The 24,720-nt window shown below is 36.5% G+C and overlaps 2 protein-coding genes across 3 annotated transcripts in view; both read right to left on the minus strand.

Annotated features, from left to right (window-relative positions):
• The window catches only part of LOC105356389, a 42,946-nt gene extending 26,405 nt beyond the window's left edge, over positions 1-16,541 (minus strand). For both annotated transcript variants that reach the window (XM_020711621.2, XM_011487396.3), the window contains exons 1-2: positions 15,770-16,541; positions 15,353-15,438 (exon numbers count right to left, since the gene is read on the minus strand). The gene's annotated coding sequence lies outside the window, so the exon portion shown is untranslated. The remainder of the gene's footprint in view (positions 1-15,352; positions 15,439-15,769) is intronic.
• A 1,285-nt stretch (positions 16,542-17,826) lies between these two features.
• slc3a2 (solute carrier family 3 member 2) lies at positions 17,827-22,797 on the minus strand. The gene is made up of 11 exons (XM_004079684.4): positions 22,672-22,797; positions 21,736-21,942; positions 21,448-21,632; positions 20,497-20,670; positions 20,325-20,413; positions 20,097-20,233; positions 19,349-19,458; positions 19,055-19,257; positions 18,928-18,972; positions 18,620-18,845; positions 17,827-18,545 (listed from the first exon to the last, which is right to left on the minus strand). The coding sequence occupies exons 2-11, from the start codon at positions 21,930-21,932 to the stop codon at positions 18,406-18,408; spliced, it is 1,506 nt and encodes a 501-aa protein (XP_004079732.1). The 5' UTR covers positions 21,933-21,942; positions 22,672-22,797; the 3' UTR covers positions 17,827-18,405.
• Between the last annotated feature and the right edge of the window lie 1,923 nt (positions 22,798-24,720).

Raw genomic sequence — 24,720 nt, forward strand, 5'->3', positions numbered from 1 at the left:
CTGGAAAAGTTCAAAGATTTGAAGGACCAAAAGTCATAGCTGAAAGGAATAAGATGAAAGGGTTGAACATTGTAATAGTAGAATGGTAAAAATAGGTGAAAGTTTGAAGAAGTTTAAAATTGCCTCACATTTTGGCACAAAATGGCCGCCAAACTGTAGGTGGTGTTGCCATCCCATAATAATTTTTAAACCTTATGTTGAAGTCCAAAACCTTGTGAACATTTCAATATTTGAACGGTGTCTCTAGCCAAAAGAATGTTAAAGTTACAATTGTTTAAAGAAGCAAAGGTGTGGCCAATGGAGCAAAAAGATTGGAAAATCTGGGAATATCCGGGAATATCTGGAAAAGTTCAAGGATTTGAAGGACCAAAAGTCATAGCTGAAAGGAATAAGCTGAAAAGGTTGAACATTGTAATAGTAGAATGGTAAAAATAGGTGAAAGTTTGAAGAAGTTTAAAATTGCCTCACATTTTGGCACAAAATGGCCGCCAAACTGTAGGTGGTGTTGCCATCCCATAATAATTTTGAACTTTATGTTGAAGTCCAAAACCTTGTGAACATTTCAATATTTGAACGGTGTCTCTAGCCAAAAGAATGTTAAAGTTACAATTGTTTAAAGAAGCAAAGGTGTGGCCAATGGAGCAAAACCATTGGAAAATCTGGGAATATCCGGGAATATCTGGAAAAGTTCAAAGATTTGAAGGACCAAAATGTCATAGCTAGAATAAGATGAAAGAGCTGAACATTTTCATAGTCGAACGGTTAAAATAGGTGAAAAATTGTAGAAGGAGTTTAACTGTGAACTTCTGAACGAAAAATTCTCCATGTATTTCAATGGAGCAAAAATTCCCGGAAAACCTGGAATATCTTAAAAAGTAAAAGGATTTGAAAAACCAAAAGTCATAGCAGAAATAAGATGAAAGAGATGAACATTTTAATAGTAGAATGGTTAAAATAGGTTAAAAATTGTAGAAGTAGTTAAACGCCAAAAAACGGCGGAAGATACTATAAGATACGATAATAATAAACTAGAAGGAGCTGCATTTCCAGAAGAAAATGCAGGGTTGAATGCTGTACTGCTGAATGAAAGCTGAATTAGCTGAAGAAATGGCTGAACTGTACTGGAAGAACCATGAAAAGTTAAAAGTGCAAAAGTCCTAGCAGGAATAAGCTGAAAAAGTTGAACATTGTAATAGTAGAATGGCTGAAATAGGTCAAAATTTGTAGGACTTAAGCATGAAAGCTGAAATTGTTGAAAAAAGGGCTGAATTGTTGAAAATTTGAAGATGTTGCTAAAATGGCTAAAAGTACTAGCATTGGAATCAGCATCATCAACTGACTCCAAAAAACACGTTGTTTGAGAGTATTATATTGGTAAAAGCTACATGTTCTAAGTTGATAGAAAATCCACTCTTTTCAAAATGGCGGCTTTTCTATTGATTTTATCTCCATAGCAACCATTTTATGTTTGGGTCGCCTGGAGATGAGGAACAAATCAACGTCGGTTTCAGATGAATCGGAAAAAGTAAACTTTTGGACGTCCTTAGCAACGAGCTTTGTTTGCTAACCACGCCCACATTCCTTATATGTCCAGATCCAGTGAATTTCAATATGTTCAGTTCCAGCCATGGTTGAAGTTTATTGCAACATTTGCTTCAGATATGGTCAGAATATGCCCACCAAACAGTAAGTTGTGTTGCCATCCCATAATAATTTCAAAACGTATGTTGAAGTCCAAAGCCTTGTGGGCATTTCAATGTTTGAACGGTGCCTCTAGCTGAAAGCTTGTTAAAGTTATGATGCTTGAAAGCAACAAAGGTTTACAAGGATTCTCCATGTATTTATATGAAGCAAAAATCTTGGAAAATCCTGGAAAATCTTGGAATATCTTGAAAAGTTCAAAGATTTGAAAGACTAAAAGTCGTAGCTGAAAGGAATAAGCTGAAAGGGTTGAACATTGTAATAGTAGAAGGATTAAAATACGTGAAAGTTTGAAGAAGTTTAAAATTGCCTCACATTTTGGCACAAAATGGCCGCCAAACTGTAGGTGGTGTTGCCATCCCATAATAATTTTGAACTTTATGTTGAAGTCCAAAACCTTGTGAACATTTCAATATTTGAACGGTGTCTCTAGCCAAAAGAATGTTAAAGTTACAATTGTTTAAAGAAGCAAAGGTGTGGCCAATGGAGCAAAAACATTGGAAAATCTGGGAATATCCGGGAATATCTGGAAAAGTTCAAAGATTTGAAGGACCAAAGTCATAGCTGAAAGGAATAAGCTGAAAGGGTTGAACATTGTAATAGTAGAATGGTAAAAATAGGTGAAAGTTTGAAGAAGTTTAAAATTGCCTCACATTTTGGCACAAAATGGCCGCCAAACTGTAGGTGGTGTTGCCATCCCATAATAATTTTGAACCTTATGTTGAAGTCCAAAACCTTGTGAACATTTCAATATTTGAACGGTGTCTCTAGCCAAAAGAATGTTAAAGTTACAATTGTTTAAAGAAGCAAAGGTGTGGCCAATGGAGCAAAAAGATTGGAAAATCTGGGAATTTCCGGGAATATCTGGAAAAGTTCAAGGATTTGAAGGACCAAAAGTCATAGCTGAAAGGAATAAGCTGAAAAGGTTGAACATTGTAATAGTAGAATGGTAAAAATAGGTGAAAGTTTGAAGAAGTTTAAAATTGCCTCACATTTTGGCACAAAATGGCCGCCAATTTGTAGGTGGTGTTGCCATCCCATAATAATTTTTAAACCTTATGTTGAAGTCCAAAACCTTGTGAACATTTCAATATTTGAACGGTGTCTCTAGCCAAAAGAATGTTAAAGTTACAATTGTTTAAAGAAGCAAAGGTGTGGCCAATGGAGCAAAAAGATTGGAAAATCCGGGAATATCCGGGAATATCTGGAAAAGTTCAAGGATTTGATGGACAAAATGTCATAGCTAGAATAAAATGAAAGACCTGAACATTTTCATAGTCAAACGGTTAAAATAGGTGAAAAATTGTAGAAGGAGTTTAACTGTGAACTTCTGAACGAAAAATTCTCCATGTATTTCAATGGAGCAAAAATTCCCGGAAAACCTGGAATATCTTAAAAAGTAAAAGGATATGAAAAACCAAAAGTCATAGCACAAATAAGCAGAAAGAGCTGAACATTTTAAAAGTTGAATGGTTATAATCGGTTAAAAATTGTAGAAGGAGTTAAGCGGCGAAAAACGGCGGAAGATAGGTGTAAAGAATAATAATAAATAAAGAGAAACAGGAAAACAAAGGGTTGAATGCTTTACAGCATTCAACCAACTAGAAGGAGCTGCATTTCCAGAAGAAAATGCAGGGTTGAATGCTGTATTGCTGAAAGAAAGCTTAATGTGTAAAATAAATGGCTGAACTGAGCTGAAAGAGATCAACATTTTAAAAGTAAAATGGTTAAAAAAAGTAAAAACCTGTAAAAGAAGTTAAGCACAAGAATTCCCTATGCATTTTAATGGAGCAAAAATCCTGGAAAATCTTGGAATATCTTGAAAAGTTCAAAGATTTGAAAGACTAAAAGTCGTAGCTGAAAGGAATAAGCTGAAAGGGTTGAACATTGTAATAGTAGAAGGATTAAACTACGTGAAAGTTTGAAGAAGTTTAAAATTGCCTCACATTTTGGCACAAAATGGCCGCCAAACTGTAGGTGGTGTTGCCATCCCATAATAATTTTGAACGTTATGTTGAAGTCCAAAACCTTGTGAACATTTCAATATTTGAACGGTGTCTCTAGCCAAAAGAATGTTAAAGTTACAATTGTTTAAAGAAGCAAAGGTGTGGCCAATGGAGCAAAAAGATTGGAAAATCTGGGAATATCCGGGAATATCTGGAAAAGTTCAAGGATTTGAAGGACCAAAAGTCATAGCTGAAAGGAATAAGCTGAAAGGGTTGAACATTGTAATAGTAGAATGGTAAAAATAGGTGAAAGTTTGAAGAAGTTTAAAATTGCCTCACATTTTGGCACAAAATGGCCGCCAAACTGTAGGTGGTGTAACCATCCCATAATAATTTTGAACCTTATGTTGAAGTCCAAAACCTTGTGAACATTTCAATATTTGAACGGTGTCTCTAGCCAAAAGAATGTTAAAGTTACAATTGTTTAAAGAAGCAAAGGTGTGGCCAATGGAGCAAAAAGATTGGAAAATCTGGGAATTTCCGGGAATATCTGGAAAAGTTCAAGGATTTGAAGGACCAAAAGTCATAGCTGAAAGGAATAAGCTGAAAAGGTTGAACATTGTAATAGTAGAATGGTAAAAATAGGTGAAAGTTTGAAGAAGTTTAAAATTGCCTCACATTTTGGCACAAAATGGCCGCCAATTTGTAGGTGGTGTTGCCATCCCATAATAATTTTTAAACCTTATGTTGAAGTCCAAAACCTTGTGAACATTTCAATATTTGAACGGTGTCTCTAGCCAAAAGAATGTTAAAGTTACAATTGTTTAAAGAAGCAAAGGTGTGGCCAATGGAGCAAAAAGATTGGAAAATCCGGGAATATCCGGGAATATCTGGAAAAGTTCAAGGATTTGATGGACAAAATGTCATAGCTAGAATAAAATGAAAGACCTGAACATTTTCATAGTCAAACGGTTAAAATAGGTGAAAAATTGTAGAAGGAGTTTAACTGTGAACTTCTGAACGAAAAATTCTCCATGTATTTCAATGGAGCAAAAATTCCCGGAAAACCTGGAATATCTTAAAAAGTAAAAGGATATGAAAAACCAAAAGTCATAGCACAAATAAGCAGAAAGAGCTGAACATTTTAAAAGTTGAATGGTTACAATCGGTTAAAAATTGTAGAAGGAGTTAAGCGGCGAAAAACGGCGGAAGATAGGTGTAAAGAATAATAACTAGAAGGAGCTGCATTTCCAGAAGAAAATGCAGGGTTGAATGCTGTATTGCTGAATGAAAGCAGAAATATGATGAAAAAGCTGAACATTGTAAAAGTAGAATGTCTAAAATAGGTCAAACATTGTAGAAGGAGTTAAGCATGAAAGCTAAAAAATTGTTGAAAAAAAGGCTGAAATGTCCTGGAAAATCCTGGAATATTTTGAAAAATTAAAGGACCAAAAGTCAAAGGTGAACATTGTAAAAGTAGAATGACCAAAACAGGTCAAAATTTGTAGACGGAGTTAAGCATGAAAGCTGAAATTGTTGAAAAAATGGATGTACTGTTGAAAATTTGAAGATGATGCTAAATTGGCTAAAAGTGCTAGCATCAGCATCATCAACTGACTCAAAAAACCACATTGTTTAAGAGTATCATATTGGTAAAAGCTACATGTTCTAAGTTGACAGAAAATCCACTTTTTTTCAAAATGGCGGCTTTTCTATTAATTTTATCTCCATAGCAACCATTTTACGTTTGGGTCGGCATGGGATGACGAACAAATCGACGTCAGTTTCAGACAAATCGGTAAAAGTAAACCTTTGGACGTCCTTAGCAACGAAGTTTGTTGGCTAACCACGCCCACATTCCTTATATGTCCAGATCCAGTGAATTTCAATCTGTTCAGTTCCAGCCATGGATTAAGTTTATTGCAATATTTGCTTCAGATTTTGTCATAAAAAGGCCACCAACAGTAGGTTGTGTCGACATCCCATAATGATTTCTAAACGTATTTAATAGTCCAAAGCCTTGTGATCATTTTAATGTTTGAATGGTGTCTCTAGCTACAAGTATGTTGAAGTTATATTTGTTTAAAGAAACAAAGGCTTCAGATTTGAAAAACACAAAATGGCTACCAAACAGACTCCATCCCATAATGACTTCAAACCTTGATGTTATAATCCAAAGCACCAATCATTTGACAATAAAAATGGAGTCACGTCATGCAGCAAGAGATATTCTGGCAAATGCAGAGCCTCAAGATCAATTCTCTCAACTATGCATGTGCCATTAGTCTTTGCACACACATCCATGTATAATGGAGAGTTATAATGATCATCAGCTAGCTAGCTAGTTGAATGATACAGCAATATATTTTCATTGAACCACTAACTTGTGTGGTGCAAAAACATGATAGTCACTTCTCGTAACAGCCACCTAACTCATGGTTTGGGAATCAACACTTTCCCATGAGCCTTCACTTTTGAAAAGTCGAAAGATTTGAAGGACCAAAAGTGGTGGTAAAAAAAATTTTGGAGGTAAAAAAATTGTAAAATGAGTTAAACAAGGCCTGAAATTATTGAAAAAATGGCTGAATTAATGAAAATTTGAAGATTTGAAGGAAAGGAATGAGCTGAACTGTTTCATACAATGGTTAAAGTAAGTAAAAACCTGTAAAAGAAGTTAAGCACAAGGATTCTCTATGTATTTTAATGGAGCAAAAAATCCTGGAAAATCCTAGAATATCTTAAAAAGTTTAATGATTTGAATGACCAAAAGTAATAACTGTAATAAGTTGAAAGAGCTCAACATTTTAAAAGTGAAATGGTAAAAAAAATTTAAGTGTCCGAACCTGGTGTCGAACCCGGAACCTCATGTACCATAACTTCCCAATGCATTTTAATAGGGCAAAAATTCCCGGAAAAACTGGAATATCTTAAAAAGTAAAAGGATTTGAAAAACCAAAAGTCATAGCAATAATAAGCTGAAAGAGCTGAACATTTTAAAAGTTGAATGGTTAAAATCGGTTAAAAATTGTAGAAGTAGTTAAGTGTCAAAAAACGGCGGAAGATAGTATAAATAATAATAATAATAACTAGAAGGAGCTGCATTTCCAGAAGAAAATGCAGGGTTGAATGCTGTATTGCTGAATGAAAGCAGAAATATGATGAAAAAGCTGAACATTGTAAAAGTAGAATGTCTAAAATAGGTCAAACATTGTAGAAGGAGTTAAGCATGAAAGCTGAAATTGTTCAAAAAAAATGGCTGAACTGCCTGCAAAATCCTGAAATATTTTGAAAAGTTAAAGGACCACAAGTCAAAGGTGAACATTGTAAAAGTAGAATGACCAAAACAGGTCAAAATTTGTAGACGGAGTTAAGCATGAAAGCTGAAATTGTTGAAAAAATGGATGTACTGTTGAAAATTTGAAGATGATGCTAAAATGGCTGAAAGTGCTAGCATCAGCATCATCAACTGACTCAAAAAACCAAATTGTTTAAGAGTATCATATTGGTAAAAGCCACATGTTCTAAGTTGACAGAAAATCCACTTTTTTCAAAATGGCGGCTTTTCTATTAATTTTATCTCCATAGCAACCATTTTACGTTTGGGTCGGCATGGGATGACGAACAAATCGACGTCAGTTTCAGACAAATCGGAAAAAGTAAACCTTTGGACGTCCTTAGCAACGAAGTTTGTTGGCTAACCACGCCCACATTCCTTATATGTCCAGATCCAGTGAATTTCAATATGTTCAGTTCCAGCCATGGATGAAGTTAATTGCAATATTTGCTTCAGATTTTGTCATAAAAAGGCCACCAACAGTAGGTTGTGTCGACATCCCATAATGATTTCTAAACGTATTTTATAGTCCAAAGCCTTGTGATCATTTTAGTGTTTGAACGGTGTCTCTAGCTACAAATATGTGGAAGTTATATTGGTTGAAAGAAACAGAGGTTTCAAATTTGAAAAACACAAAATGGCTGCCAAATAGTCTCCATCCCACAATGACGTCAAACCTAGATGTTGTACTCCAAAGCACTAATCATTTGACAGTAAAAGTGGAGCCACATCCTGCAGCAGGAGATATTCTGGCATATGCAGAGCTTCAAGATCAATTCTCTCAACTATGCATTTGCCATAACTTTTTGCAAACACATCCTTGTATAATGGAGAGATATATTGATCATCAGCTAGCTAGCTGAATGATACAGCATTATATTTTCATTTAACCACTAACTTATGTGGTGCAAAAACATCATAGTCACTTCTCGTAACAGCCACCTAACTCATGGTTTGGGAATCAACACTTTCCCATGAGCCTTCACTTTTGAAAAGTCGCAGGATTTGAAGGACCAAAAGTGGTGGTAAAAAAAAATTTTGGAGGTAAAAAATTGTAAAAGGAGTTAAACAAGGCCTGAAATTATTGAAAAAATGGCTGAATTAATGAAAATTTGAAGATTTGAAGGAAAGGAATGAGCTGAACTGTTTCATACAATGGTTAAAGTAAGTAAAAACCTGTAAAAGAAGTTAAGCACAAGGATTCTCTATGTATTTTAATGGAGCCAAAAATCCTGGAAAATCCTGGAATATCTTAAAAAGTTCAATGATTTGAATGACCAAAAGTAATAACTGTATTAAGTTGAAAGAGTTGAACATTTTAAAAGTAAAATGGTAAAAAATTTTGAAGCGTCCGAACCGGGTGTCGAACCGGGCGCCTCGTGCATCATAACTTCCCAATGCATTTTAATAGGGCAAAAATTCCCGGAAAAACTGGAATATCTTAAAAAGTAAAAGGATTAGAAGTACCAAAAGTCATAGCAATAATAAGCTGAAAAAGCTGAACATTTTAAAAGTTGAATGGTAAAAATCGGTTAAAAATTGTAGAAGTAGTTAAGTGTCAAAAAACGGCGGAAGATAGTATAAATAATAATAATAACTAGAAGGAGCTGCATTTCCAGAAGAAAATGCAGGGTTGAATGCTGTACTGCTGAATGAAAGCTGAATTAGCTGAAGAAATGGCTTAACTGTACTGGGAAAACCTTGAAAAGTTAAATGTGCAAAAGTCCTAGCAGGAATAAGATGAAAAAGTTGAACATTGTAATAGTAGAATGGCTGAAATAGGTCAAAGTTTGTAGAAGGAGTTAAGCATTAAAGCTGAAATTGTTGAAAAAATGGCTGAAGTGTTGAAAATTTGAAGAAGTTGCTAAAATGGCTAAAAGTACTAGCATTGGAATCAGCATCATCAACTGAATCCAAAAAACACATTGTTTGAGAGTATCATATTGGTAAAACCTACATGTTCTAAGTTGATAGAAAATCCATTTTTTTCAAAATGGCGGCTTTCTATTAATTTTATCTCCATAGCAACCATTTTACGTTTGGGTCGCCTGGAGATGAGGAACAAATCAACGTCGGTTTCAGATGAATCGGAAAAAGTAAACTTTTGGACGTCCTTAGCAACGAGCTTTGTTTGCTAACCACGCCCACATTCCTTATATGTCCAGATCCAGTGAATTTCAATATGTTCAGTTCCAGCCATGGATGAAGTTTATTGCAACATTTGCTTCAGATTTTGTCAAAAAATGCCCACCAAACAGTAGGTTGTGTTGCCATCCCATAATAATTTCAAAACGTATGTTGAAGTCCAAAGCCTTGTGAGCATTTCAATGTTTGAACGGTGCCTCTAGCTGAAAGCTTGTTAAAGTTATAATGCTTGAAAGCAACAAAGGTTTTCAAGGATTCTACATGTATTTAAATGAAGCAAAAATCTTGGAAAATCCTGGAAAATCTTGGAATATCTTGAAAAGTTCAAAGATTTGAAAGACTAAAAGTCGTAGCTGAAAGGAATAAGCTGAAAGGGTTGAACATTGTAATAGTAGAAGGATTAAGATACGTGAAAGTTTGAAGAAGTTTAAAATTGCCTCACATTTTGGCACAAAATGGCCGCCAAACTGTAGGTGGTGTTGCCATCCCATAATAATTTTGAACTTTATGTTGAAGTCCAAAACCTTGTGAACATTTCAATATTTGAACGGTGTCTCTAGCCAAAAGAATGTTAAAGTTACAATTGTTTAAAGAAGCAAAGGTGTGGCCAATGGAGCAAAAACATTGGAAAATCTGGGAATATCCGGGAATATCTGGAAAAGTTCAAGGATTTGAAGGACCAAAAGTCATAGCTGAAAGGAATAAGCTGAAAGGGTTGAACATTGTAATAGTAGAATGGTAAAAATAGGTGAAAGTTTGAAGAAGTTTAAAATTGCCTCACATTTTGGCACAAAATGGCCGCCAAACTGTAGGTGGTGTTGCCATCCCATAATAATTTTGAACCTTATGTTGAAGTCCAAAACCTTGTGAACATTTCAATATTTGAACGGTGTCTCTAGCCAAAAGAATGTTAAAGTTACAATTGTTTAAAGAAGCAAAGGTGTGGCCAATGGAGCAAAAAGATTGGAAAATTCAGGAATATCCGGGAATATCTGGAAAAGTTCAGGGATTTGAAGGACCAAAATGTCATAGCTTGAATAAGATGAAAGAGCTGAACACTTTCATAGTCGAACGGTTAAAATAGGTGAAAAATTGTAGAAGGAGTTTAACTGTGAACTTCTGAACGAAAAATTCTCCATGTATTTCAATGGAGCAAAAATTCCCGGAAAACCTGGAATATCTTAAAAAGTAAAAGGATTTGAAAAACCAAAAGTCATAGCAGAAATAAGATGAAAGAGATGAACATTTTAAAAGTAGAATGGTTAAAATAGGTTAAAAATTGTAGAAGTAGTTAAGTGTCAAAAAACGGCGGAAGATAGTGTAAATAATAATAAAGAAATAAAGAGAAACAGGAAAACAAAGGGTTGAATGCTTTACAGCATTCAACCAACTAGAAGAAGCTGCATTTCCAGAAGAAAATGCAGGGTTGAATGCTGTACTGCTGAATGAAAGCTGAATTAGCTGAAGAAATGGCTTAACTGTTCTGGAAAAACCTTGAAAAGTTAAACATGCAAAAGTCCTAGCAGGAATAAGATGAAAAAGTTGAACATTGTAATAGTAGAATGGTTAAAATAGGTCAAAGTTTGTAGAAGGAGTTAAGCATTAAATCTGAAATTGTTAAAAAATGGCTGAACTGTTGAAAATGTAAAGATGTTGCTAATATGGCTAAAAGTGCTAGCATTGGAATCAGCATTATCAACTGACTCCAAAAAACACATTGTTTGAGAGTATCATATTGGTAAAAGCTACATGTTCTAAGTTGATAGAAAATCCACTTTTTTCAAAATGGCGGCTTTCTATTAATTTTATCTCCATAGCAACCATTTTACGTTTGGGTCGCCTGGGGATGACGAACAAATCGACGTCAGTTTCAGACAAATCGGAAAAAGTAAACCTTTGGACGTCCTTAGCAACGAAGTTTGTTTGCTAACCACGCCCACATTCCTTATATGTCCAGATCCAGTGAATTTCAATATGTTCCGTTCCAGCCATGGATGAAGTTTATTGCAATATTTGCTTCAGATTTTGTCAAAAAATGCCCACCAAACAGTAGGTTGTGTTGCCATCCCATAATAATTTCAAAACGTATGTTGAACTCCAAAGCCTTGTGAGCATTTCAATGTTTGAACGGTGCCTCTAGCTGAAAGCATGTTAAAGTTATAATGCTTGAAAGCAACAAAGGTTTTCAAGGATTCTCCATGTATTTAAATGAAGCAAAAATCTTGGAAAATCCTGGAAAATCTTGGAATATCTTGGAATATCTTGAAAAGTTCAAAGATTTGAAAGACTAAAAGTCGTAGCTGAAAGGAATAAGATGAAAGGGTTGAACATTGTAATAGTAGAATGGTAAAAATAGGTGAAAGTTTGAAGAAGTTTAAAATTGCCTCACATTTTGGCACAAAATGGCCGCCAAACTGTAGGTGGTGTTGCCATCCCATAACAATTTTGAGCCTTAAGTTGAAGTCCAAAACCTTGTGAACATTTCAATATTTGAACGGTGTCTCTAGCCAAAAGAATGTTAAAGTTACAATTGTTTAAAGAAGCAAAGGTGTGGCCAATGGAGCAAAAAGATTGGAAAATCTGGGAATATCCGGGAATATCTGGAAAAGTTCAAGGATTTGAAGGACCAAAAGTCATAGCTGAAAGGAATAAGATGAAAGGGTTGAACATTGTAATAGTAGAATGGTAAAAATAGGTGAAAGTTTGAAGAAGTTTAAAATTGCCTCACATTTTGGCACAAAATGGCCGCCAAACTGTAGGTGGTGTTGCCATCCCATAATAATTTTGAACCTTATGTTAAAGTCCAAAACCTTGTGAACATTTCAATATTTGAACGGTGTCTCTAGCCAAAAGAATGTTAAAGTTACAATTGTTTAAAGAAGCAAAGGTGTGGCCAATGGAGCAAAAACATTGGAAAATTCAGGAATATCCGGGAATAAATGGAAAAGTTCAGGGATTTGAAGGACCAAAAGTCATAGCTGAAAGGAATAAGATGAAAGGGTTGAACATTGTAATAGTAGAATGGTAAAAATAGGTGAAAGTTTGAAGAAGTTTAAAATTGCCTCACATTTTGGCACAAAATGGCCGCCAAACTGTAGGTGGTGTTGCCATCCCATAATAATTTTGAACCTTATGTTAAAGTCCAAAACCTTGTGAACATTTCAATATTTGAACGGTGTCTCTAGCCAAAAGAATGTTAAAGTTACAATTGTTTAAAGAAGCAAAGGTGTGGCCAATGGAGCAAAAACATTGGAAAATTCAGGAATATCCGGGAATAAATGGAAAAGTTCAGGGATTTGAAGAACCAAAATGTCATAGCTAGAATAAGATGAAAGAGCTGAACATTTTCATAGTCGAACGGTTAAAATAGGTGAAAAATTGTAGAAGGAGTTTAACAGTGAACTTCTGCACGAAAAATTCTCCATGTATTTCAATGGAGCAAAAATTCCCGGAAAACCTGGAATATCTTAAAAAGTAAAAGGATTTGAAAAACCAAAAGTCATAGCACAAATAAGCAGAAAGATCTGAAAATTTTAAAAGTTGAATGGTTACAATCGGTTAAAAATTGTAGAAGGAGTTAAGCGGCGAAAAACGGCGGAAGATAGGTGTAAGGAATAATAATAAATAAAGAGAAACAGGAAAACAAAGGGTTGAATGCTTTACAGCATTCAACCAATAAATAAAGAGAAACAGGAAAACAAAGGGTTGAATGCTTTACAGCATTCAACCAACTAGAAGGAGCTGCATTTCCAGAAGAAAATGCAGGGTTGAATGCTGTATTGCTGAAAGAAAGCTTAATGTGTAAAATAAATGGCTGAACTGAGCTGAAAGAGATCAACATTTTAAAAGTAAAATGGTTAAAAAAAGTAAAAACCTGTAAAAGAAGTTAAGCACAAGAATTCCCTATGCATTTTAATGGAGCAAAAATCCTGGAAAATCTTGGAATATCTTGAAAAGTTCAAAGATTTGAAAGACTAAAAGTCGTAGCTGAAAGGAATAAGCTGAAAGGGTTGAACATTGTAATAGTAGAAGGATTAAACTACGTGAAAGTTTGAAGAAGTTTAAAATTGCCTCACATTTTGGCACAAAATGGCCGCCAAACTGTAGGTGGTGTTGCCATCCCATAATAATTTTGAACGTTATGTTGAAGTCCAAAACCTTGTGAACATTTCAATATTTGAACGGTGTCTCTAGCCAAAAGAATGTTAAAGTTACAATTGTTTAAAGAAGCAAAGGTGTGGCCAATGGAGCAAAAAGATTGGAAAATCTGGGAATATCCGGGAATATCTGGAAAAGTTCAAGGATTTGAAGGACCAAAAGTCATAGCTGAAAGGAATAAGATGAAAGGGTTGAACATTGTAATAGTAGAATGGTAAAAATAGGTGAAAGTTTGAAGAAGTTTAAAATTGCCTCACATTTTGGCACAAAATGGCCGCCAAACTGTAGGTGGTGTAACCATCCCATAATAATTTTGAACCTTATGTTGAAGTCCAAAACCTTGTGAACATTTCAATATTTGAACGGTGTCCCTAGCCAAAAGAATGTTAAAGTTACAATTGTTTAAAGAAGCAAAGGTGTGGCCAATGGAGCAAAAAGATTGGAAAATTCAGGAATATCCGGGAATAAATGGAAAAGTTCAGGGATTTGAAGGACCAAAATGTCATAGCTGGAATAAGATGAAAGAGCTGCACATTTTCATAGTCGAACAGTTAAAATAGGTGAAAAATTGTAGAAGGAGTTTAGCTGTGAACTTCTGCACGAAAAATTCTCCATGTATTTCAATGGAGCAAAAATTCCCGGAAAACCTGGAATATCTTAAAAAGTAAAAGGATTTGAAAAACCAAAAGTCATAGCACAAATAAGCAGAAAGAGCTGAACATTTTAAAAGTTGAATGGTTAAAATCGGTTAAAAATTGTAGAACGAGTTAAGCGGCGAAAAACGGCGGAAGATAGGCGTAAAGAATAAATAAAGAGAAACAGGAAAACAAAGGGTTGAATGCTTTATAGCATTCAACCAATAAAGAGAAACAGGAAAACAAAGGGTTGAATGCTTTACAGCATTCAACCAATTAAATGCAGTGCTGTGCAAGTTACTTCCAAAATGTAAAACAACACAAATTACTAGTTGAGGTTATGAAAAAATGTTTTTTTTTTTACTTATCTTTTCAATCATTTACATTATTATTATTCCCTCAGAATTGTAAAGCGGGGCATGACTCCTGTGAGTTACTTTTCTTGTTAAGCCAGTTGAAAGAAGATCATAACGTAAAGAGACAAATGTATTTCATGGGTGGTGATATGACAGCTAACAATATGTATAAAAGTTGGTATTTTTTAGTAAAGAAAAAGTGACAAACAATTAGAGGACGTACTCATCTTTTCTTTTAAAAATGAGAAAACCCAACAGACACCAAAGGAGAACCAGAGACTAGTGTCCTAAGGGCTACATTAGAAAAATGCAGATTAAAGTTACTTTAGCTACAACAACTGGACTGACAAGTTATGGAACAAGTCAGAGAACAATTATTAGGAGAAACGGCAAAAAAATGATTTTGTGAAGCCTAACGTGAAAATTAAGGTTATATATTTAAGCTAAAAAAAAAGCCTTAAGTGGTTGACAATATGCAGAAAAAAGATTTAGTTTTATGGTATTTTTTGTAACTGATAATTAATGAACATTTCATAAGAATATATTCTTAAAGATTACATTAAAAAAACTAAACAGATAGAGTTACAAAACCTGTGAGTTTTCACAGATGTCCAACACGACTGCAAAGTGTTACTGCAATACATTACATTTTTGATATGGTACTCCAAACACAGATTACATCTATTATATGTTTACATACCACAACCTGTTGTCAGGAAGTTTTTTTTTTTGGTTGTGTGTTACAGCTTAATGTGCTGTATTGATAATTTTATATATAACTTGGTTCTATTTCTAAAGATAGTATAGAATGAAAATAAAGTGAAGAACATTAATGTTTTGGATTGATCTTTTTGAAACCACATCATCCATTGTGTTGTTACAATATTGGAAATGCTGAATATATCACACACAAAAAAAAGAATTTCAAAGGTTCAGAAGACATTCCAGCACTAGGCATTTATCGTGCTTTTCTTAAGCCTTTCAGAGTAAACTATATCGATATATATAATTTATAACCTTTGGCACACTAAAAAACTATTTTTTTGATGAAATAATTCTAGCAGTTCATTTTCCTACCTGGAAGTAAGACGACTCGATCCCTGAGGCACTGCATTTTGCTCACTGCATGGGAGAACCCGCTCGTTTTCCTGGGTTGGGAAGGGCTGGTGTGAATGCATCCAAATACAGTTTTAGGGTTGTTTTTTTGTGAGGAATCAACATTATAATACACTTAAAAGCTTAAAAGGTAGATTTTGTAGGTCCTTTAAAAAACGTCTTAGTTATAAAATTGGAATTTTCTGTCAATTCTTTGACACATTGGGCTTAAATGTAGCCCTGATGGACTGCTATATTTAGCTACTTGTGGTCGTGCTGGTTATACCTAAAATATCTTCCTATATACCTTTATTCTACCAATAAATACCATTAGCGCTAACAGTTTACTCAGCCATTCTTTAATTTGTTGAAACCTGAGAAAAGACTGCGATGGCTCACCACTGGGAGGGTCTTCCAGCTTGGGACAGAAAACCTATTTTTGGCGAAGGTGCATTCTGATCTGCACTTCAGTATCCCCCGACTGAAGATTCCTGATGGCACTGGAAATAAATAGAAATAGTGGAAAATGTAAAAGTTCAGTGTAAAAGCTGCTGAAATATCTACTGGTAAAATCTAAAATTGTCAGAAATGTACAAGGTTTCAGATGTACTTTTTAAAATATTGAAGTAGTTTCGTCCTGAAGATGATGTTGGCCAAATTTTGATTGTGGATCTCTCCTATTTTGCCATTACTAGTATTTAGTCACTGTGGGAACACGGTGCTGCATCATTAGAATAATGACAGCTCTGAACCACACTGGTTTGTTTTGTGATTTCATTTTCTGCCGTGTTCCATGAAAGCTGATAAAAGGTCATGTCTCTTCATGTCAGTGTGATGTAGAATGTTCAAGTGTATGTAATCCAGTCAAACTGAGAGTCAGGCATGAGTGTGCACGGCGGCGGTTTGGTTTCACAGCGGCGTGGGGTGCGTTCTGAAGTGCTCAGGCAGACCTGGATTCCCGGTACCGTCACTTTCAAACCTCCCCTGTGATACCACAGCAACACGGCGGCGCTGAATTGTATCAGACCCCGAAACTCCGCTGACTGAAGTCCCACCTGTTTGACATTTTTGGCAGATGAGTATAGGTTTCAACCTAAGCTTTTATAATGAGAATTAGATTTAGATTTTAATATTTAGTCGTTAGGTCTAGTTATTTTATACCAATATAAAATCCCCGTAAAGCATTAAATATCAACAGCTTTTTAACAATATTGTTCATTTTTCAAAATAAGACTTTGTGGTGTGTTGTAAAAATGCTTTCAAGTAGGACCAAAAGGTATACAATCGGAAAGGTTTGCAGGACTTTAAACAGATATTAGTAGTATTTGTACTTTTAAGTAACATCGTTACATCTAACTTTTCTCTTTTATGAATACTTTTTGTATCCAGAATCACAAAATTACATCTAAGTACAAAGTTACCACCAGGAATGTATCTCCTGTTGGCCAATGGCAACTTTAAGATATTACCAAATGTATTTTTAATTTAACTATTCACAAAAAAGTAAGGAATATTTTCTCTGTTTGCAAATGTGTACAGAAAATCAATGTCAAACGAACCTTTAGCAAACATTTATCCACAAAACTTTTGAAACTAAAACAAGTATTAAGTACTTTTTAAATCTGAATTGTTCAAATTATTAAAAACTGATTTTAAATGTTGCATACCATAACCACCTAAATTACTTCAAATGTGTGCTGTGAGCAAATCGTTTTGGTCTTTATTTCATTCATTTATTTCTATTGCTTTTAATTTAAAAAAGTGTATCAGATGTAAATTTTCAATTGCCAGAATGTTAATTGGAATGTTTCTTAGGCTTAATATTTTGCAATTCATATCCTATAAGTTGATTGAATTTTATTTTTTAAAGAGCATGTCGTAAACGAACCTCCAGTTCATAAATGGTGCCGTCTTGTATCAAGCTGCCTGATGTAAGCCGTGACCCGGGCTGATAAAGTTTTTCTGAGATGATTGACAAACGTTCTGTTTAAGATCTGCTCCTGAACATGTTCAGGTTTGAAAGTTTTAACAGTTTTTTCAAAGAACTTGTGGTGATGAAGAGCAAACCCAGACTGTTTTTGATGCAACTCTGAGACGAGTCGATGATCCTCCTGGTCTATGTAGAAATGCTTGTTCCACCTCAAAGCACAACTTTATAACAGTTTCTTTGGTTTAATCTTATGATTCCTATTCAGAGCCAGGCAATATTTCCATAAGGTGATATCATACAACTTCAAGCACGCAGAAATATTTCACTCAATATTAAACTTTGACACAAAAGAGATGATACAAATACCTAGTAAAACTTAATATTTAAGGTTATTTGAACTCTGTTTGCCAAATAATCATGCAACTTTATAGGATATTTTGAAGAAACTCATTTGAACTTTTAGGATCTGTAAAAAGTCGTTAGTGTGACAATAAAACATAAAAAAAAAAAAAGAAAAACGCAGCCATGAAGCCGTCAAATTTAAGTTGGAGAATTTAGATGCGCTTCCTTGAACATCTGTGACACAGTTTCACACACCTGTACAGGGTGTGAACGACAAACAATTGATTTTTATCTTCATCTACAAAGCTAGATTTGATAAGAACATGGTTCACAAAAACATGAGGACACAGGAGACGGTACAGACGGGTTTATTATTTTTCTTTGAAAAGATGTTTGTCACGTTGGTTTTTTTCCTCTTCAAGCATTTTAAAAGAACCCCAAAAAAAAGAAGAAAATCCTTAAAATGACAATAAAATGTCTAAAAGGAATGCCCAAAAAGTGGAATGCTGCCCAAATTTAAAAACAAAAAAAAAAGATAACTGACCACATAAAATCTGTTTGTACACAAATTTTGCAACTTTTCAAAACAACAAATAAGCAAAATGTCAAACTAGGAACACCCACAGCAAAAAACATTTTTAACTCTTTAGATCCAACTATTGTGTTAAGGAGTGACTCATTTTTAAAGGACTAAGTTGAACTGTTGCAGCTTCTGATCACAAAATCCAATCTGAAAACTGCTTTTTGTAGTTTGGCGCCATCTTCAGGCGGTATAGGGGAACTGCAGGAGCAAAGCCTGCCTGGGTCCTAAAGTGAGTTTGTCCAGACTGATGGAGGAGTCGGCCTCTTGGTTTTCATCCGTCGAAAGTTTCACCTTAGCCGTTTCTGGTAACTCGACTCCATCTGTAGAGACAAGTTTTTTTATGTTACAACAATTAAAAAACAGATTTAAGAAAGTGCACAGAGGTTCTCCTTGCCTGTAGGCGGCAGCGGCAGTGACAGTTTGAGCGTTTCTGCTTTCTCCCCCCAGTTGACGATAGTGATGTATCGCTCGCTCTGATCCCAAAGCCGCAGAAAAGCGAGGCATGAGGGGGACGAGTACAGGGAGTAGTAGTCGCCATGGAGAAGCGAGCGCTCCTTTCCTCGCAGGTCGCTGAGGGACTTGAACCACTTCCTCACTTCAGAGTGCTCTGTTGCATTAGCCTGAACATGGAAAGTGTAAAACGTAAATAATGCGGCGGCGGGGAAAACAACACTCTGGAAGGCAGATGGTGTGAACACTCACCGATTCCGATTCCAAGTCCCAAAGCATTTTTGGTTTTTCTGAACCCTAAAAATATAAAAATATTTATACATTTCAGCTGTTGCTTTGTGTGTAATTCAACAAACATCTGGTCCAAAAGAGGACTCACATTTCCTGCCTGAAGTCCGATGTCATCTCCATAGGTGAACACAGGCGTTCCGGGCATAGTGAACAGAAGTAGCTGATACAGACGAATCAGACCCGGAGCTTTAGCTTGTGTCGACAGATGAACGTTGCTCGAGGCGCCGAGACCCCATCCCACATTCCTCTGCTGAGGGTGGAGAATATCCATGGCCCTGATGCGCTCGGCGCCTAAATATCAGACAGACATTAGCGTTCGAAAACTGAAAGATAAGACTGTGAAAGCATGGCAGGTGGTGAGCACAAACAAACCCCATCTTACCTCCGCTGCTGCTGCTGAGCAGGTCTGACAGCACGAGATCGACCCCAGAGGCGTTGATGAGCTGAGAAACCTCTGAGGGAGAAGCTCCTTCAACCACACCTATCAGGCCCCTGCAGGAAAGAAGCAGGTCAGGGGTTGTCACAGCAAGATGACTGCAGATTCCTCACCCTGATCTTACAGGCAGAGGAAAGTCTTTGATGTTTTTAAAGACCTACTCTGATCATCTCATGAGCCATTTTAAAAGCATTCCCAGTAGTTTTAATTAGGATTACAACATTACCCCTTCTGCCTGTCTGAGTTTTTCCACGCTCTCCCACTAGTTTACAGGCCCTAACATTAGCCGTGCAGCAAAAATGGTGAGAAATTTTGGAGCTATCCAGCCGTACAGCTCTGATCCAGATGTCAGCTCAGACGAGGAAACGAAGACGCACATGGATCTAGTAGTATACAAGTGGATGCATCAGAATGGAGCAGAGCAGTGAGCTTTTCCAAACAGCATATTCTCTCTTTTTTTTCTTCATAAGAATTTGAATAAAGAAATAGGCAGAATTGCCGTTTTAAGATTTTTCTTTATATGTCCTCAATCATCCAAAAAGCGCCAATAACACAATTTTCATCAGATCATTAAGGAAAAAGATCCCGTCAACTGACACGTTCCTAAAAACTGCCTCACTTTGCTAGCATTTCTTCTCTTTCAAACGCCTGTTGAAAATGTTTCTGCTTAAATGAAACAGGGGGGGAAACTCACCTGCTCTTGGTGTCCTCTGTTCGGTTGCCCTGGACAGCAGCACGCAGTTTCGGCCAGTCCGTGAGGTTGGACGCACGAGAGAGGTCGCGAAGCTTGATGGCATCCACTCCCAGATTCAGCCAGTATTCTGCCGCAGACTGGAAGAGACGACAAGCATCTCAATGAGCCACAACTCTAAAACTTTCACGCCTGCTGAGTGCTCAAAGCCCGTTCTGAACTGGGTCCCACCTTGACTTTCTCCACGATCTCATCGTCATTTTGAAACCAGGGAGCAGATCCTTTGTAGTTTGGAGTCAGGTCAAGCACCACAGACATGCCTAGTAGTATCCAGACATAATTTAGTTATGCATTACTTCTTCATAGAAACAGCAGAACTGGGATTAAAGTTTGCTCGACCTACCCTTTTTGTGGGCTTTTGCCAACACTGCTTCCAATTGCTTTAGAGACCCAAAGATTGGACTGATCTTATCAAGTTCCAGTGTAGCCGGCTCGTCTTCCTGGACACTGTGTAAAGGACCAAGAACGAGTCCTTTCACCTTCAGCTGGGTCATGCCGTCCAACTTCTCCTCTAGACCTAGCAAAGACAGGGACGTAAGGAAGGAAATGCTGAGTCTGTGTGAGTTTCACAGCTTTTGTGTTCACAGAAGCAGAGTCTGAGGATACACAGTGTACTTTGGGAACACATTCAGTGTCGGTGCACATGTACAATATAGTAAAGACCTTAAACACTTAATTAGTGGACATTTAAAAAAAACCCCGGAGCAGGAGCGTGTGAATGATTTCCTCCGCACCCTCTGCTGGCCATGTGAGGCCGGGGCACAAAAAGCTTGTTCATCCGAGAACAATATCCCAGGTCACATGTGGTTTTTGGAATGCTTCCCAAAGCCTGCTGGAAACTAGAGTTCTCCCTGCTAAGTTACTGTACGGACAGAACATTCTGTCCTCCCTGACCGGCTGGAAACCAGCTGTGCTTTTTCCAGCACAACAACCCAACTGGACGTGAAAGACATACGTTAAAAAGCAACAAACTTTAAGTCTGTTTGGGAAAGCCTTGAAGAAATAATTAGAAATCTAAACTAATGAAGCATTCTTGGACTAAAAAAAAAAGCAGAACATGGTTGCTCAACTGAACCTAAAATCTGGATAAGAGATATGAAAGAACTGACTTCAACAGATTCATGGCCTTTAGTCAGTCGCTGTGCTGCATAGTCAGCAGTCTAGTATCATGACTCGCTCAGTCGAGAAATGCAGACAACTGAGGAATTTGTCACAAGACTTTCCTGGCTGTTAAGCACACAGACAAAAATAAGACAGCATAAACGAGGTACAATCCGAGCTAAAAATACTTTACCTTCCATGCCACCAGAGAAGGCATCGAGGTCATCGATCTGGTACAGAGGGCCTTCATTCCACCAGTTCATCTCAGGAATAGGTTTGCAGCGAGGCGCCTGGACAATGATCACGATGGCGCCGGCGAGCATGCCCACCCAGCCCAGCCAGAACAGGACAAGCAGTACCCAGCGTGTTCGCACCCATCTGGAAGGAGGTGAAAAAATGTCAGTAATCAATAAAAAACTAAAATAAAGCAAAGACAGACAGGGGAGCTCAGCATTTGTTATAGGAGGGATGAAACTCCTACCCTGGGGTGCCAGCAACTCTCAGCAGCTCCTCTTTGGACAGGCCGGTGAATGTGACGTCATCCTCAGGGACCTTCAGCTTGACGCTTCCATTCTTCTCGTTGCCTGCAGCCTGACCGTCGCCTGTCATGGGCTGCTTCTCCGGGTCCACTTCATTCAGCTTCACTTCCTCCATGTCAATTTCTGTGTCTTTGTTCATCTTTTTAAGTCTAAAAAAAAAAATACAAAAAAATTAAACAAAAAAAAAACTGACTTTTTTCCCGGGTTTTACTCGACCCCCAACGTTTCTAATAAGCCGGCACGCGCAAGCGTTAGCTAAAATTTGATACGTTTTAAATTTAGCCGAAAAGTGAAAATACATTTAGGATTAAACGAGTACAAAATTAAACATAAACTACAACCAATCTTTTGTTCCGTGTTTTTCCCCATAGGTGCATCATGATTGTGTCTGATGCAACAGACCAACCGGCTTAACATACACGCAAATAAATTCAACTTCGAGCGATAAATAACGACTTTTAAACACTCAAAGGTTAATGAAAACCATCATAGTACCTTATAAATCAATAATAGACAAATTCACTACTAACTTAAAGCACAATATGTTATTGAACATTGTGTTTCAATAATTTAATTTACCGGAAGTTACCGGCTACCTTTTTTTCTTTTTTTAGCAAAGTTCAAAGCCAAAATAGTCACCGCAACCTTTTTTACATTTTAACGTGAATTAAACGTTTTAATTACAACTACTTGGATTAAAACATTACGCATAGATACATTTTTATCAAGGGTGATGCAAAGGGAAGCCGGTACTACGTCACACTCTGATCCACGTGCAGCGTATTAAGTCCATAAAGCTGAAACTATGGTTTGAAAAATTCCACGCCTTTCTTTTATCGCTCTGTAGCATTTATTAATGAAAAGAAAGTCTGTCTTACCTGATGTAATCAACAAATAGTCCGTCAGGTTTTATTATAGATGTGTGATTCGGTCTGTACTGTCTGTCTGACAGCCGCTCTGCGCATGTATTTTTACCTAATACCAAGCCACGCCTACAAAAGAACGGACCAATCACGTCCTGCTTTTTTGTTCCCTTTCCGAGAAGCAAGAATTGGGAAACATGAAGGTTTATCTGGTTTTTCACAGCGAAACTGTATTTGCTTTACTTAAAGTCAACAAATCTCCAACACTGTTCAATTAAAAAGTTATTCTTTAGGTTATATAAACTTTAAATGTTTTGAAGTAAGGGTTTTCGGATTTCTTTTCGAATTCTCTAAGTCACAATACTGCAAAAAATTCAAAATAAAGTACATGATCCTGCAAACCTTTCCTGAAGATAATCCAATCAATTTAAATCAACAAAACTAATTAGTTCAAAAATAAAGTTTACAAAAAAGCTTTTATTCTTTTATCAGAACGCTTTCTGGAATGATTTAATCAAATCCCAACAACTACTTAAATGTCATCCTTCTCCTCTTCACAACCCAAACTTGATCAACTTTATTTAGGTTTGATTAACACACAATAGCCTAAGTATTTAGTGTGCTTTATAACTTGATTAGGATTAGAAAAATTGAAAGAATAAAATTAAACCAGAATTTTTAGAATAAAAAAAACTTCCAAATATGTAGTATACTAGAATCTAAAATGCATTTTTTGCTTAAATTACTTAAATATGATATAGTTTGAAAAAACATCAACGCACATGCTGTAAAGCATTTCTTATCCTCTGCTGAAGCAGATTTTCTACGAAAAGCACAAATGTTCTTGTAATGGTTTATTTTTGGCTCTGGTTGCCTAATCTGTGGCCCTTTTTTTTGTAATTTTATAGGTTTATATTATAAAATATTCCCTAAAGCTTTTAGGACCTCCCTTGGCAAAAAGTAGTACACTTGAACTTTAATTTATTAAGTATACTTGAGTATAAGTATAGCAAGTGTGGTAAACTGTGTACGTAGAGTAGAAAGTATACTGACTGAATACTTCTAATTAGGAACATTTTAAGTTTAGAACATATAGATAGTAAACTTCCAGTATTGATGCTCCCAACATTTTGTCCTTAACCCCACCTGTACATCTTCTTCACTGCCATGACACGTAAACACATCCGTAAGCAGCAGCAGATGAAGCACAAGAACACGCTCCACTACCCGGCTCCCACGTGACCGCAGCTCTGCATGTACATACCTGTCGCTTTGATGTTGTTCAGTCTCTGATCGTGACAACAAATCCAAAGCTCTGCAGAAGCACAGCTTTGATAAAATGTGTTAAATAATTGCAGAACTTGTAACATTTTTTAAAGCTGTGTCCTTGTTCCTGCATATCCACTGCAGCCACGTGCCAAGCCTTAGAAAGCGTCTCAGCATGAATGAGGTTACTTGCAACCATGTTGCTTAAAATAGAGCAAATGTTGACCTCCCTAAGATGCATTTGGCAGCTCTTTATTTAGACATGGCGCTGTTATCACGTTTGAGCAAACAGAATCAGGCTCGTGTCTGTCTACTGTACACAATCCTTAACAGACACCATCTGGTTGTCCCTTCAATCACGGCCTGTTGATGGTGTGTGCAGTCAGGTTGCAACAGTGTCTACCTGGTATTTTTACGATTTATTTTCCTGGGTTTAACTGGCGGCGAACAGCTGGATATTTGGCAGAAACAAGGAAAGAGAAAGGAGGAGTCAGAGAAATGAGGCAAAAGGGCAACCGGTGAACAAGGAAGGAACAGCGATGCGTAAACATGTTTATAAGATGAAGCAAATAGTGAGATGATAATATGGAGCGTAGCAATGTGTATAAGTGGAAACATGACTCTTGCAGTATATGTACTTTCTCCTCGTGCCATGTCAACCAAGCATAACATTGCTTAGACCACCTTAACAACATTTAAAGGTCATGGAGGACACGAGGGACCAACTCGACTTTTATTTTGTGCAAGCTGTGCATTTTTTTCCAGAAAAAAATGCTCCTTTACTAAGAAAGGGAACCT

This window comes from Oryzias latipes, chromosome 18, assembly GCF_002234675.1.
Source record: "Oryzias latipes chromosome 18, ASM223467v1".
NCBI lineage: Eukaryota > Metazoa > Chordata > Actinopteri > Beloniformes > Adrianichthyidae > Oryzias > Oryzias latipes.

Excerpts from the sequence above, each read along its gene's own strand:
- slc3a2 (XM_004079684.4), bottom strand. The coding sequence starts at position 21,932 with ATGAACAAAGACACAGAAATTGACATGGAGGAAGTGAAGCTGAATGAA. Across the intron at positions 20,671-21,447 it reads CTTCTCTGGTGGCATGGAAG|GTCTAGAGGAGAAGTTGGAC; the intron begins GTAAAGTATTTT and ends TGTCTTTGCTAG. Across the intron at positions 19,258-19,348 it reads GCTCAGCAGCAGCAGCGGAG|GCGCCGAGCGCATCAGGGCC; the intron begins GTAAGATGGGGT and ends TCTGATATTTAG.